Below are 16,032 nucleotides of genomic sequence, written 5' to 3' on the forward strand. Positions count from 1 at the left end.
TTAACTCTATATGGATTTCAGATGAAGTACATTTCCATCTCAATGGATTTGTCAATAAACGAAACTAGCTAATTGGGGAATACATGTGGCAAATTGTTATGAGCGAGGATCGAACCTGCGACACTAGGCTCTGTAGCCGCGTAATATAACCACTAGACAAAAGTGATAATCTCTGTCCAGAGGCTGTTAACTGGCTTATGAAGCTAGCGCCACATTCAGATCCCTCATGCGTAAGTTCCAAAATCACTCTATTTTCAAAAAATGAATGTATGGACAGCTGTTTCCAGTAGAGGTGTAACTGGACTCTTCACCCCTCCCCCTACTTTCCAGAAAATGTTTTCCAATTTCAATCTCTGATTACGACATGTGATTACGGGTGATGGTGGACATTCCGTAAACACTGTACTGTGATTTTCATTTATTAAAAGATTTAGGAAAATCATGATGAGGGGATTTTTCAATTATTTCTTTAATTGCATGTTTACTCCCTGCAACACATCTATTGACAGCTTTTTGAACTAAAACCAAAAACCATTGGTGGAAAAATTTATGTCCTGTCACATAAATTTGCTTTAGGATTTTTTTTATACCTTAACCGTTGTCCTGCTATGCAGTTTTGAAAATCGTCGATCTTAGGACACCCCGTATTATGTGATACCATTAACAGCAGAATTTCAAAACTATTCATATATATTTTAATGTCGAAATCATCTCAGGTTTTGTTCATACTGATTGATTTATATTTACAATAAGAAATTAGATGCTTGTTAGAAGGAACATCTCTAAGCAACCTATTTTACAGTTTACATTTCTAGCTGGTGCTATTTTGCTCGAGCAAAAGAATTGCAAAATATAGTATATTGGCTTCTAAAATTGAGTGTGCAGTGCTCAGATCCCTGCATTTGAATAATAATGAAATTATCGAGCTTATTATTTACAAGAATAATAATATATCCATTAAAAAGTGCATTAGGCTAAATGAATCAAGAATAATGAATATCCTAAATAATTATTGCATAATTTTCACATCTTATGAAATCTCTCATTAGAAAACAGAGTGTAAACATTCTCATCAATATCTATCTGTCTGTGTGTGATTTAAAATTTAATTCAAATATTGATTAATTTCCAAATATTTATATTGATTTAATCCATATTAACTTCATTCTAAAATGTTCTCTTATTTACTGATCTACTTTTTTAAATTAATCTACACACGCTCTAGAAAACTGTAAATTCAGCGAGTTCTCACACTCGGAGCGCAGAGATAAAAATCCTTAATGCTTTGCAAACTCTTTTAAAGATACCTAAAATTCTCTTACCTAAATAGACACGTGCTGTAGAAATCCCTACGAAATCTTATCATAAAATCACTGAGGGAAAAATTTGTCTCTTTCGCTTTTTTTGCTCTTGTGTCGCGATGTACACTGACATTTTTCTTACCACATATTCTTGTACTTAAATTATGCCTCCCGAGATGGAATAAATCGAGTCTAGAAGTTCAAAAGTGTTTTCTCTTTGGCTCCATATTATATTCTGTTGCTTTGATTGAAATGATTTCCAATTGACATTGTATGTGGCTAAAGAGCTGAGTAATTTCTCTGGATCCCTCCCAAGTTTGCCCCTTAACTCTGTATTCTTGTGACAGTATTTGAAAATATTCTTTGATATTAATGTTACATATTTGAATTCACTTTTCCATTTGCGATAGCAGATTTTTTTTAAAGGATTGTGATATTAGGATGTTATCTTGCTGAAATGTGTAATTTGACCTTAAGGCTTGTTTCATTTTTTAATGTATCTAAATGTTACATTATAGATATGATTCCATTTATAAATTTTAAATCTAATGTCATTTTCATAATGTAGTTCCACGCATGCTTATTCTTAAAACTGAAAATCGCGTTTTGATGTTGCAGCTAAGAAAGATGGATCATCATGATAAATATTAGATTTTCTTTATTCCTTGATTATATGACTCTTGTTTCTAAAACTTTCGAGATTTTGAAATAAGTTTTCATTTGTTGCATTATTGAAAACTGATTTTTTGACTTTATTAATATTAAGAAGTACATTTTGGAGATTTCTCCGAATCATAGTTTGAATTTTGAAATATATGCTTGAATAAAGAAACAATTCTTAAATTTTATTACATTTCGATTAACTATAAGTTATAATGTGTCATCACGAAGGTGAAGAATTTATTTATTAATTTTCATCTTATAAATGTATCCTAATCTCCATGAGCTAAAATGTTTCCTTTTAGAAATTTTGCTATCCCCATTTTCATCCCTCCCATATTTTATGTATTAAAAACCATGTTTTTAATTAATGGAAATTGTTCAATCTATGTAACTTGAAACAAATTTATACTGTCTAATTCCAATTAGTACTTATTGTACATCTTCTAATTTACATTACCCTTTAGTTTTTAACAATAGTTTATAAATGTACAGATGTTGCTACACTACTTAATCACAGGATTAAGGGAAACAGCATGCCAGATTTCTGATATTAAGATTAACTGAAAGTTTTTAAAACAAAAATTGTTAATATATAGAATTCACATGCAATTGGAGCAGATAAGTATCTGTATTTTGTTATATATTAGCATGCATTTGTAAATTAATTCAGATAGGAAGAAAAATCATTTACTAATGGCTGATTTCTCTAGGAATTTACAGCATCGGAGGAAGAAACAGAAGAAAGTAACATCGAATCTTTCCATCATTATATTAGGTAATTTTTAATACTATGACTGAATAAGAATTATTTTTTTAAATTTCTGTTTTGAGTTTAAATGCATAAAACCCAAGAAATCATTCTAATAATTGTCATATCATGCTGATAGTTTAGTATAATATGAATTATAAAAGAGATTCTGAATAATCTTAAGTTGCTTATTTATTTGGAAAAGTTTTTATAAAGCATTACTTCATTAATGTGTTGATAAATAAATATTCGGATTTTAAATTATATTTTCAATTTTTTTCAAAATTAATGATATAAATGCATTCAAATTGCTTTTTCACAGGATTTTTAATGAAATAAAGTGTATAATATATCAAAAAATAATTTTATCTGCTGAAATATTTATATTAATTTCACACTACTATTCTTGACCATATTCTTTTGATTGTCAAAGATATGAAGAAACATTTTAATTGGTCTGAGTTGCATAGGCATGATGTTGGCAAGGAGAATATTGATGCCTAGACTATTATGAAAATGTGTTTTTCACTTATTAAAATTAAAAGTGATTATGAGGTGGGAAAAACCATACTCTGCTTTAGGCAACATTTACTCTTGCTATACTGTTAAATAGAGTATATAGAGTGAGCTACAAACTAAGAAATTCTGTATTACTTTTTGATTAACATTTTTTAAACTGTGACTTTTTAATTTCTTGTGTACGAAGTATAGAGGAAGCATTATAATCATCAAACAATTCGAACTTGAGATTTTGGCAAATCACCACTTTTTAGACGTCCCTGAATTCGAAATAGATATTTTGGCCTTATGCCTGTCCATGAGCACGATAACTCAAAAATGCTTTGAGTTAGACGGATGAAATTTGGTATATGGACTTACGACAAAATTTGTAGATATCTATCAAATTTCGAACGAAACCCATTTACAGGATGTCTATATGTCTAGCTGTTCGAGTACAAGTGAATTCGGTAATTATAAAACGGCAGAATAATTTGTCTGTCTTATGTCGACTAAACTAATGGATTCGGACGACACTGAATGTAATGTAGACTATGCTTCTGCTGAAATTGATGAAAAGGATTTCAAGCTCGAAAAGTGCGACTACAGACTTTCGTACGTGCCACAGGCAACGAAAATAAATGAATTAGGGTAGCGCCACTTGGATTGTTATAATTTATTCTGAGGTGCAAGCTGGACGATACCCATTATTATAATAATGCTCCGAATATTCTCACAATTGCCATAATCAATGTCAGCTGTGAAAGAAGCGTTTTAGAACTGAAATTGCTCAAAAATTATTTAAGATCAACAATAAGTAATTTAAGGCTAAACAATCTGGCTATCTTGTCTATTGAGTAAGAAGTATGTAACGCTATAGACATCGACAGAGCAATAACTGACTTTGCATGTAGAAAAAGTAGACAAGCAAAGTTTTAGTTAAAAACAGAAGTTTTGTTTATAATTCTAATAATTTTTATTAAAATATATGTCATGGTAGTAGTGTCACTCTAATTCAAATTGCGAATTAATTTGTGTTTTATATTCTATCCGATGTTATTCTTTATATATCTTAATTTTATGTAATAATAACTTAGTCGACGAATATCATAAACTCTTGTGTATATTTCATTAAGTGGCATACATGTAAGAACTTTTGTAAATGATGTGTTTAAAATTATTATAAAACATGCTTACATAGATACATTTCTTTATTTGTACCTTATACAATAAACAATAACAAATTTATTTTTGCCGCAAATTTCTTTAGAATTACTGTAAATTTTGGAGCCTTTTGTATTAAATGCCTAAATAAAGAAGTGGCGAATTTGGTCTGCGTCCCTGGTGGCTGAAACCCATGCCACGCCACTGCCCATTCGCCCAAATTAGACCGCTAATTCGATTTCGTAACTTTTTTGTTTCATATGAAAGACTCGACACTTAGATATGCATGAAGATCTTGACTGCCTTCCATTACTCCCAATTTTCAAGAGAAATCGGAAAAAGAAACATAATTTTATAATGCATTTTCAAATAAAAAATCTATCGGTAGAGTTCATTAGCCTATTTTTATATTTTTCATTTCATATGAAAGTTCATGATCCCTAAATGTGTCATCAAAGGACGCTACTTTACACTACCCTCTATTTTTAAGAGAAATCAAAATACCGCAACTGTGTATTTCATTCTCTACGGAGAAATCTTGCGTGAGTGCTAGCCAGTCAAACCCACTGAACCAATTTCAATTATTTGGGTTCATGAGAAACCGTCATCAAAGGTTTCTTGCCCTTTTTCGCGCTTTATTTCCTATAGAAATCGAAAGAGCACAATTTCATAATGTATTCTTTGTGAGGAAGTCTTGCTGCAGAGTCGGCCACTCTAAATCGCCGAACCAATTCTGATAATTTTGATTTCATACGAAATCTGATCCCTAGATATGTGATCAAGCCTTATTTGACTTTCACCATCCTCCATTTTCTGCAAAAATTAAGCGAAAAATTTTTTTCACTGTGCATTCTTATTGGAAAAATAATCCTGCAACAGATTTCGCCAATCCGATCCACCGGCACGATTTCAAAAAAAATTTGTTTCATATGAATGGCCATAGTCCTCGATTCGTCATCAATGTCTGTTTACCTTCTTTCATCTCTATTTTATGAGATTTTTCAAAATAAATCTTTGACACAACCCTCAACTTCAACAGCTAGAATGATTTCGCTAATTTTCACCGCCAACTTGGCAGTTTCACAACTTTGAAATGTAACTAACAAAACATAATGTCTATCATTATTGTGTAACTTTTACTTATATTACTGTAACTGTTTTATTATACTTTTGTGCGATTAGATGGAGTTAACTAATGTCAGCTGATATGACTAAATTAGTTTTATTAAGTAAACTTCTTTGGTAGTCATAATAATGACATTAATATAGTCATGTCGAGAATTTTAACAAAACGCATCTTTTCAAAATTATAGAAGATGTTATTTTAAATTATGACGGCATAATATTCATAGAGCGATCTGATTTTTTGCTATAATTACAAAGTGGCGACATTAATTATTAAATCGACCCAGTTAGTGAGTTTAGGGATCTAACTAAGCTTTTTCTTTTGCAATATCTCTCTGGATTCGGAGGAGACAGATGACCCCTGGTGACAATCGAAGTGTTATGAGCATTTATAAGAAATTAAAATTAGCAAAATCGATACATTACATATTTTATTTAGTGATGGCGTGTTCCAAACTCTGTTAAGGATTTTCCAAATAGAGAATGAGCAATGAACTAATTATTTTGAAATTTCTCTCGGAAACAGGCGGTTTTCAGAGAATGGCACCATTGATTTGATTTGATTTGATATGATATTCTTATGAATTTCATATAATGATTGGTAGTATTAGTATGAAATAAAACTTGACGAAGTCGGAATGTTTGTAGCTAGAGGAATGGTTCTTTGGTTTTGTCAGTTATTTTAAATATAGAGATAGTGGGTAAATAGCAGGTCACCTAAGTCGGATAGAACATATTTGATTCTTCTTAATCAATTATATCTTTTAATATTAAATCTGTTGTTTATCTTCTTTTTGATGCATTACCTGCTAGACCATTTGGCTAAGAATTGCCGATTTGAAGCAAATATGCTTTGGTGACTTGGAATGTGACCTCCGAAACTTTAAATATAATTTTAATTAATTAAAAAATTAGTGAAAGTTTAGAGATTTCTAATGATAATTTCTGAAAATATTGTCGCACAAAAATAGTTTTGCCATATCTTAACATTTCAAATTTATCTTTTCAATTTTATAAATTTAATGCGAAATTTTTAGCCAGATTTTAAATATATTTTGCAACAGTTGTTTCCATTTTTGAAATTTGATTCTAATTTTATTGTTTCATCAAATTTTAAATAATTTTTTTTTCTGTTTATGAAGATTTTTATTAATTAGATTACTTTTTTAGTCAAGTATTTTACTTTATTCTTAAGGTATTAAAAGGTAATGAGTGATTTTGCAGCTTAAGTAATACGAAAAGTTAGTTTTTTTTCTTCTCCTTTTTTTATTTTAATCATCAGGTAATTTTATTTCAGTGTTATATTTATCACGTAACATTTATTAAGGTTGTATGAATTATTTAGAAGATTATTTTAAGTTCTAAAGTGATAGATATTTTACTTCATGCTTTTCATAAGAAACTGTCAATTCTTATTTTAAAATCACTTGCAACTACAAATTTGGTTTTCACAAATGCGATATAACTAGATTAAATATGTAATTTTTATTCTCAAAAGGAATAATTTTATTGTAAGAGTAATTTGAATTGTGTCACTTCAATGGCTATTTTTTTTTTTTTTATGAATTAGATATATTTTTTTTCTGTCAAAAATATGACCTTTTTAGATATTTTACAGCTTTTGAATGTTAGTTTTCTCTGTGCGTGTTATTAAAAGCATATGCTTATTTCTATTTCGGAATCATATTTGATATTTGTTGCATTTTTGAGTAAATAAATTATTTAGATGGTAGTTATGATTTTTTAAATTTTATTTTCTAGATATATATGTTTGTACATTTCATGAAATGGCAATTTTTCTTAGTTTAAGAGTAAAAGCATCTACGTCGACTAATTTCTTATTCAGTTTTAACATAGCTTAAATATGTATTTTATAAATAACTATGCAATCTGAAATTATTGTGATTAAATACTTGGTTCTAATGATGAATAATCTTAATGAAGTATCATATTTTTAGAATAATTAAATATAAGACCTCAATCATTAACTTAAATATCTGTAAAACGTGCAGAACTTTTTATTTTGTTTAATTCACATGGTGATATATTTTGTACCTTGGTATTTTTTATGTATTTCCCCAATTAATTTCTAATTGTTTATAACAATTAACGCTTTCAAAAATTAAATAAATAGCTAAATTGGCTATAGTTGGTTAACGTTAAGAAACTACTGCTGGTTTGGAAAACGTAAATCATATATTAAATTTCATCATAGTTTTAATGGTTGTGTTTTTTGGCATATAGTTTCATAGAAAGAGAATGAATTATTTGAATGATATATATATATTTTAAACGGGAATGGACGCTATTTTTGTATTTGCCCTGTGCGCTATTTTATGTAGGTACGCCAAAGATTGTTTAATCATTTATTGACATTTTATCGAATAATTGCAGCCATTTGAATACTGAGCAAATGGCGAGTGAGGAATTTATGACTACAGATTGGACAGAAGACGATATGAATTACATAGAGTAAGTAACGATTGTGTACTCATTTTCATTGTGTACTCATTTGTGTACTCAATGAGATTAATTGAATGATTCAAATTTCACAAAGCTGAAATCTTTATTTAACAGGCTTCAGATTCCGATTAATTTTTAATGGACATAGTCTTCAATTTAATTCTATTTCACTGAAACATTTATTAAGAGTATAATACTTATAGCATTATTTTAAACTATATTTGTGGCATTTCAAAACATTTTGTGCAGTTACAAGGTGTTCATTCTACTTGTTGACAATAACTGAGTTTTAAGCCGTTAGATACAGGCATACATTTCCAGTAAAAAAATGTTTTAAGTAAGGTAAATAATAATTATTTATGCTGTTTGAGCCAAAAATTGCGTTGCTGAAAAATTACTGGTCTAAATTATTATACAATCATTCCCCAATCTTGCCAGCTCGAAGTAAATGAGATTCATATAGAAATTCATTACAGTTAACGATTATCAGCTTCTGAAAAAATGTAAGGCATTTAGGCTAAATTAGTAAAGTCATTGCAGTTTTCCAATTTATTAAAACATTTAATAGAAAAAAGTGAAGCAGACTTTTCTCTTAAAATATTAAGAATGAATTACTATAAATAGAATGATTAAAAGAACAATCTCATTTAACTACAAAGTAAATAGTACTTAAAATACAGTTACAATCAAGAGTCTGAAAAACCTGAATTTAAAATCACTTTACCTTAATGTTTACTTGAAATATCTACCTCCGGCCGAAATACAGAAGCGTACCTGCGGAACGAATTCTTCTTGCACATTTTGCAACATTTTTGGTGAATCAAATTTACATGCCATGAATATCCACTTTATCAAAATCTGCTACATTCGTTGATTCTCAATCGTAAAATTTATTTTTTTAGAAATCGGAATTTATTTTACCTAAATATGGGAATCTGGTGACCACGGAGGCCTATCACAAAGACCTGAGTGCCCAAAGAAAAATATTACTTCTAAAAGAATTGATTGGAAAGGCACATGACTGAAAAGATTTGAGTTCTGCCTCCCCGCGTCAATTTTTTAACAATTTCAACCATTTTTTAACCGCGTAAAACCATTTTTTTGACAAATCCCATAGCGAAAGAAGCTCCTCTAAGTAATCGTCAGTGGCCTAGATAAAACAGATATTTGTTTAGAAGAATATTTAACTTCGATTATTAACTAATTAATAATCGAAGAAGAAGAGCTCATTAAAGCATTCTTTCGCATCTTGCATCAACCATTCATAGATTAACACACATGATACGTAATTCGTCGCATATTATGAGGTTTTTCTAGAAAGCGCAATTTGTAATTTTACGCTCATCGACCTCCAAAGTTTCATGTACTAATTTTGGATTTTTTCCTTGTTTGTTTAAAATAAAATTTCAAAATTCGAAATGTTTTTCTTAGTCTCCTGCCAACAGATCTTATCCCAGTATTGGAAAATATATGATCTGTATTTCTTTAAAAGTTTCCATACATGAAATTGGTTTGCTACTTTCAGAATAAGTGAGGTCGTAGCATAGAACGTTTTCAACAAGTCTGTATGAAGTTGATACTGTGAAGCTTCTCAATGGAAATTCTTTTTACACTACCAGTTTCTCTAAAACGTCTAACATCATTGACAGTCTTATTTGCAGATGGATATCTTTCGCTAGGAAAATAAAATGCATATTGCTGCGAAATTTCCAAATGCACTGTGAGTAAAGCAGCAACGTTCGCAATGCATATCATATATGAACATTTTGCGTTTATCCATTCGCAATTTCTAGAAAAGGAGTGCAATCAAGGGTGTTGAAGTATTGTTGTAAATCATTGACCGGATGTATTTCTCCTCTACCAAAAGGCATTCGTTTTTACTTAAATTGACTACGAAAAGAGTTAATTGTCTTATAAAATTTTCTTGTGGCTATTAGATATGTTTTTCCAAACAAACAAAATGCTTTAAAATTAATTTTGACATAATTTAGGGATTTAAAAATTATATATATGAGAGAAAGAAGAAGAAGAAGATGATGAAGAAGAATTTTGAAAATGTTAACTTTATTTCATTCCAGGATGCGTAGTTTATACAAAGCAAACGTAGTAAAAGATGACTCCGTCTACATTGCGGTATAAGAACAAAAGAGGCAGAAATTTTTCCCTTCATTGAGTTTACTAAGAAATTTCGATTGGGATTTCTTTGACATGACGATTTAGGCAAGAGAGTCTTACTTATGTTTAAAAGAATGCTGTAGGCATTTGGGATTTTTATCCCTAATTTCGGAGCGGGAGAAAATGAAGTCGTCATTTTTCTAGGACGCGTGTTAGAAATAATTAAATAAAAAGTGGGAATTGTATCAGGAAATAAGAGAACTATTATTTTGATGGTCCTTGAAGATGGGATACAGTGGCGGATTTAGGCATTTTAGCATGCATTTGCGATTAGTCATAATGCATAGTCAGTATGCATTATGACTCCTCTCTTAGTAAACTGGCCAATTTAATTCCACATTTTAGTATATTTTTAATTTAACTAACATGAAAACTATTTATTTTATGTTCAAATTTTATTTTAGTGATTTTCAATAAATGTATATAGTATTATTTATTTATTATTAATCATGATTTCTCAGAATCCAAGTTTGTGCACGATTTTACCTAAGCGAATGTTCTGTATTTATAAATATAATATATCTATAAAAAAGTGAACGCTTGGAACAGATAGATCAATCGTACTTGACAAAAAATGGATATTATTGTGATAATTCATAATTAATGGAATTTGAATTTTTTCAAAATGATTTATTTGACAATAGGTATATAATATTCCTTTAATCAACCTGCAGCCTCTTTCAATCTAGGGGCTCTAGTCAGCTGTTTAGTCTGCAAAATCGCAAATTCACGCCTAAGGGAGAGCCAACCTAGGTGTTTATTTTACTGAAATCCCTTTGCATCGTTGCTGTCTCCGGTCCCTTTCTTCGAGTGATACATTAATTAATCTAAATCAAACTATTAATGCAAATCAAAACATACAAATAATCAATAAATTCAAAGTGTTCTAGGACCTTATTATACCATATAATCGAAAGAAATCTAAAAATTAGAAGATATTTAAGGATAATTCACTTCGATTCGTCCGCTTAGTTAAATTAAAATAAAATAATGAAATTCAAAGTTTCAAAATACGATCACTTTTTGTGAAAATGAGCATAATTTACTTATTGTACATATTTGGTTGTCAAGATAGTTTTACTAAATAAAATTCAGAAAAATTTAGATTTCATAATTTTTTAGTAATATATTTATTGACTCGATTATCATTATATCTTAGCGTCATTTAAAACATTTTATAAATTGAGAGCATATATCTATTGACAACGTTTAGGAATTGGCGATTAGATTATGATTAAAGCGGACATCGTTTTTGCTGAATCAAGAACCTTATGAGACCAATTTAAAGCATGAAACATAGAACTTGTAAATACAATAATTCTCACTCGATATTTTAGATAAAAAAAGTAGCTACAAATGTTGTTTTTTTGTGTCTCAATATCAGGAGTAGTTTCGTATTTAATAATATATATATATATATATATATATATATATATATATATATATATATATATATATATATATATATATATATATATATGTCTCTGTGTGTGTGTGTAATTATGTTTCTTAATCTCATTAAAATCCTAAATAATTTCCAATTTTCTTTAAAATTTTCTCTTATTTCCTGATCCAAGTCCCACTTTTTTATTTAATTATTTCTAGCACGCGCTCCAAAAAAATTGATGACTATTGCAATTCGCACGTTCCGAGCAAAGAGATAAAAATCCTTAACGCGCATGCATTCCTTTTAAAGATATACAATAATTTCTTTTCGAATTGACACGTGTCAAAAAATGTCTGTACGAATTTCTTAGTAAAAGCACCTAGGGATAAATATTCTCACACTTTTTCACACTTGTGCTCTGTTGCCAACAGATGCGTTCTGCCTTTGGTCCTCCCATGCCTTCCCAGGGAGCTATAGAAATGTGGTAAAACAAATTGATGTTCCAAATTCAATAAATTGAAATCCAAATTTGTCTTCTTTTTTGCTACTCATCTGCAGTACTATTTTACGATAGAATAAGTCGACAGGATTATCATCTGTATTAAAGAATTAAATTATTAAAGGTGAAATTAAAATGCAACTTCACGGGAGGTAAACAAGCCCATGATTCACCGAAGGCAAGCAGCGGTAAAAGACCGCGTCAGCAACCGCCTTGAGAACCGAGATGAATTCGACATAGCTTTTCCGGTGCGACTCCTGTCCGAGCATCCAATCCATGGCGGCGAGTGTGTTCCCGAGGCGTCATGTTCTTTGCTACATTTCAGCTACAATGCTCAATGCAGTTATATGTTCTTTGTCATCGTTTTTTGAAGCAGAAATATTCACTCCCAAGCCCCCACCATCCAGATGTCGACATACTTAATATGAAATTTTCATTGCAATAATTAGTCTTCTCCGTCGATAGCTTGAGTGTGCATCTGTAAAAGTGTGTTGTTCGTAATAAATATTGCTCCCAGTTTATTGTTTCCTGAGCTCTAGTGTGCATCTATAAAAATGTGTTGTTCGTGATAAGTGGTATTCCCAGTTTACTATTTTCTTGTGATTATGCTTTATTAATGGGATTGAAGGGCTCGAGAAATTTTGATTTATTATATATATATATATATATATATATATAATAGTGTTTGACAACGGATTCTAAAACACTCCGCGCATTTGCGCATGCGTTTAGGATGGGTTTAATTTGTCAAAATAGGGGTGAGCAGGAAGTTGAAAGGAGGGGATGTTTACATTTAATAATAAAATCAGAAACGATACGATATTCACATAGATGTGAAAAAGAAGTATCTTAATAGGCCGAAAATCAAGGTCAAAGAATGACGAAGAGTTCCGGAAATACGCTCATGCTTCCGTGTCTCTCCCCTTAATGAGATAGAACCGTCGAAAAGTGGTCGTCTCAGAATACTGAAACTGTGTGTGTGTGTGTGTGTGTGTGTGTGTGTATATATATATATTCATAAAATAATATTAGTATTTTCTTACATCAATTTAAGGCTTATATTATGTTTTATTGATTTTAGTTTGAATTTACATTTTCCAGGACTTGACCATACGCTCAAGCCAAAGGAGAAAAGTGTTGCTGACCATAAGAGACAGACTTCGTGTAGACCGGACAGCGAAGCTCATGCTAATGAAAAAGAACCAAGTCCTTGATTGTGTCTCCCTCTCTCAAGCCAGCAGCCACTTCATCACCGACGGTGCCTACAAAAGGTTTGCGGATTGGAGATTCATCCACAAGGCAAGGCTCAACCTTGTTCCTCTCAACGGCTGCCAACAATGGAAAGCAGCAAGAAATTAGGGCTGCAGGTGCTGCGACAACCCCCAAGAAACCCTGTCTTCATGTCCTTAACCATTGCTGGGGTAGCAAGTCCCGCGCCTACCAACTTAGACACAACTGCCTGGTAGACCGGGTGAAGAAAGCAGCAGAAAGAGACTCCACTATTGTATCTGAAAACAGACAAGTTGCCGGAGCACATCTAAAGCCGAGCTCATAAACTAACTAATTTAATTAAAATTTAACTAATGTTATAGCATTTATTAAAGAGCAATCTGCCTTGATTATTCAAAATGAACACAGTAAAAGGTACTCCACTGAAATGATGATATTCTGCTCATTATTTTATTCAATGGCTCCGCATGCATATAATTTGTCAGAAAGTCTGGCTATTTTTTGTTACCTCATCCTGTAACTTTGAGAAATGTATGCATACCTATCAACACTTGCCCTCAGTCAGAGCAGAGCGAATTGCATTTCTTAAGGTACATTAAGCAGAAATTACAATTCATAGCATCTGCAGATAAAAATGTGATTCTTCAAATAGATGAGATGCACACCAAACCCTACTTTGATTACAAAGGGAGAAATATATCAGGTTTCAGTTACAATTCAGAAAATGCCACCACAAGTGTTATGACTTTCATGATAAATAGTATTTCATCCTCATATAAAGATGTTCTTCATATTCTTCCTGTAAATAAAATAGCAGCAGACGCTTCTCCTTCACGGTCATATTCAATTGTTTATCCTCATCTGGTACACTACAAAGAAACAGCAGAATATATAAGAACAATAAATAGATGGTGGGGTATTGTTAATGTAAAAACTCTATTCAAAAATTAATTTGTTATTTTTTGAAGTGTCAGTAGAATAGAATACTGCTATATTCACTGTTTCGTGAAATATTGTTTTTATTGCTTTCTAGGAGTTGATGCCATGGCAAATATTCATAAAACTAATAAAGTAATGATAAAATATATAGTTAAAAAAGAAAGCTCTTCTATTGTTTCAAAGATTTATTTGATATTTTTTTAAGTGTCAATAGAGTAGAATACTGTTTCGTGAAATATTGTTTTTATTGCTTTCTTAGAGTTGACGCCACAGTAAATATTTATAAAACCATTTTTGTATGGAGTTGTTAAGAAATTCACCAACAATTTTTTTTTCATTCATTTTTTGCTACATAAATAGTTTTAAATCTAGGGGAGATACACCTACTGGGAAACCTGCCCTGCAAATAATGCAAAAAAAGGTACATACCACGCGCCGTACCTCCAGGGTGATGTGGAAAGAGGCTGCATTTTAATTATTAATGAATTCTACAATATATGTATGTTGAAGTGCATGATATGGATGTACATGAAATGATATTAACAAGTGAAAAGTAATTTATCCTGACTCTACGCGCAGAGACTTAACGTTAAGGGAATGCAGTGTAGCGTCTCGTTGTGACGTCACGGAGCCACATGCTGTTCCACACGTGACGAAGTCTCATAAAATAAACTAAAAACTCACTAGAAAGACATGACTACATGATTGTAAATAATGTTTTTAATAATTGTTTTTAGATTATGAGATTTTAATCCTTTAACAAATTCATAATTGAGATTTTATTGTATGTAGAATTTAAAAATGGTACTCACTTTAAAATTTATTTTAATGCTATTAAGATGAGAAAAAAAAATGACTGATCCTGCTTAGTTAGATTTATCTGGCCCTCAGGGTTTTAAGTTCAAAAGAAAATAAAATTGACCCTAAAGCTAAAGATGAAAGTAGTTTTGTAAATGGGGGGGGGGGGAGAAAGAAGGAAGAAGAATCCAAGGTTCTGTTACTGACTTCCTAATGGCAGTGATGTTAATCAGAATTAGGTAGTGAATGCCTCAGAGGAAATTTTTACACCTCTGATTGTAATTAAAGTATTTAACCCTGTGTTATCTCCTGTCTCAGAACATTCATGTTTTTGGAAAAAACAAATGTTTTGTTTTCAAATCTACACAAAAAACGTTTTTTAAACTTACATAAACAAACATTTTTATACTATTTATTTCACTTCTAATATTTGTTATAAAAGTATTTGGAATCATTATTTCCATTATAAGTGTTTATATGAAATCATAACTATATTGATATTTTATTTAATATTTGAATATTTTATTTCTAAAATCATGATTTGGGTGAATACAATTTCCCAATATTTAAGTGTAATGTAGACAAGCATAACATAGATTATCCTCCCCAAGTAAAGGTTATTAAACGAGCTTCTGCAGAAAAATGACCAGAAAACGTTTGTATTATATAACTTTTATTTTATTAATATTTTGTTGTTATTGTGGATTATTTAGTTTACATAACATTTTTGTAAATATAAATATTAATTATATTTTTATATCTAGAGTCACCTAGGTGAAATTTATTTTTATATTAATGTAAAGGTAAAGGAGAATTAGATATAACTTTTAATATATATTTAAATTTTAATCTTTCACTTGGACAACACTGTAAGGAAGGGTTGTACCAAATCTTGCAATGGAGGGTTGTAATGATGCGTCTTAATCTAATTTAAATCTTAAACAATTTCCTTTTTTAAAAATCTCACATTAGCCCGGATTACTTTATTAAAATTTTTTTCACTTATTTCCTTATCCAAATCCCACTATTTTATTTAAATATT

General features: G+C 30.4%; 1 protein-coding gene across 4 annotated transcripts in view; it reads left to right on the forward strand.

The window, feature by feature from the left end:
- LOC129958963 (uncharacterized) overlaps window positions 1–16,032 on the forward strand; it is a 35,302-nt gene that overhangs the window by 15,443 nt on the left and 3,827 nt on the right. The window contains exons 3-5 of one of the 4 annotated variants that reach the window (XR_008783354.1): window positions 2,675–2,739; window positions 7,894–7,971; window positions 13,125–14,164. Coding sequence is in view for 1 of the 4 variants with exons in the window: in XM_056071720.1 (XP_055927695.1) it covers window positions 2,675–2,739 (65 nt within the window). In the remaining 3 variants the exon portion in view is untranslated. Of the gene's footprint in view, window positions 1–2,674; window positions 2,740–7,893; window positions 7,972–13,124; window positions 14,181–16,032 lie in introns of all 4 variants that reach the window. The other 3 variants (XR_008783356.1, XR_008783355.1, XM_056071720.1) reach the window with 3 other exon arrangements.

Source organism: Argiope bruennichi, chromosome X1, assembly GCF_947563725.1.
Source record: "Argiope bruennichi chromosome X1, qqArgBrue1.1, whole genome shotgun sequence".
Taxonomy (NCBI): domain Eukaryota; kingdom Metazoa; phylum Arthropoda; class Arachnida; order Araneae; family Araneidae; genus Argiope; species Argiope bruennichi.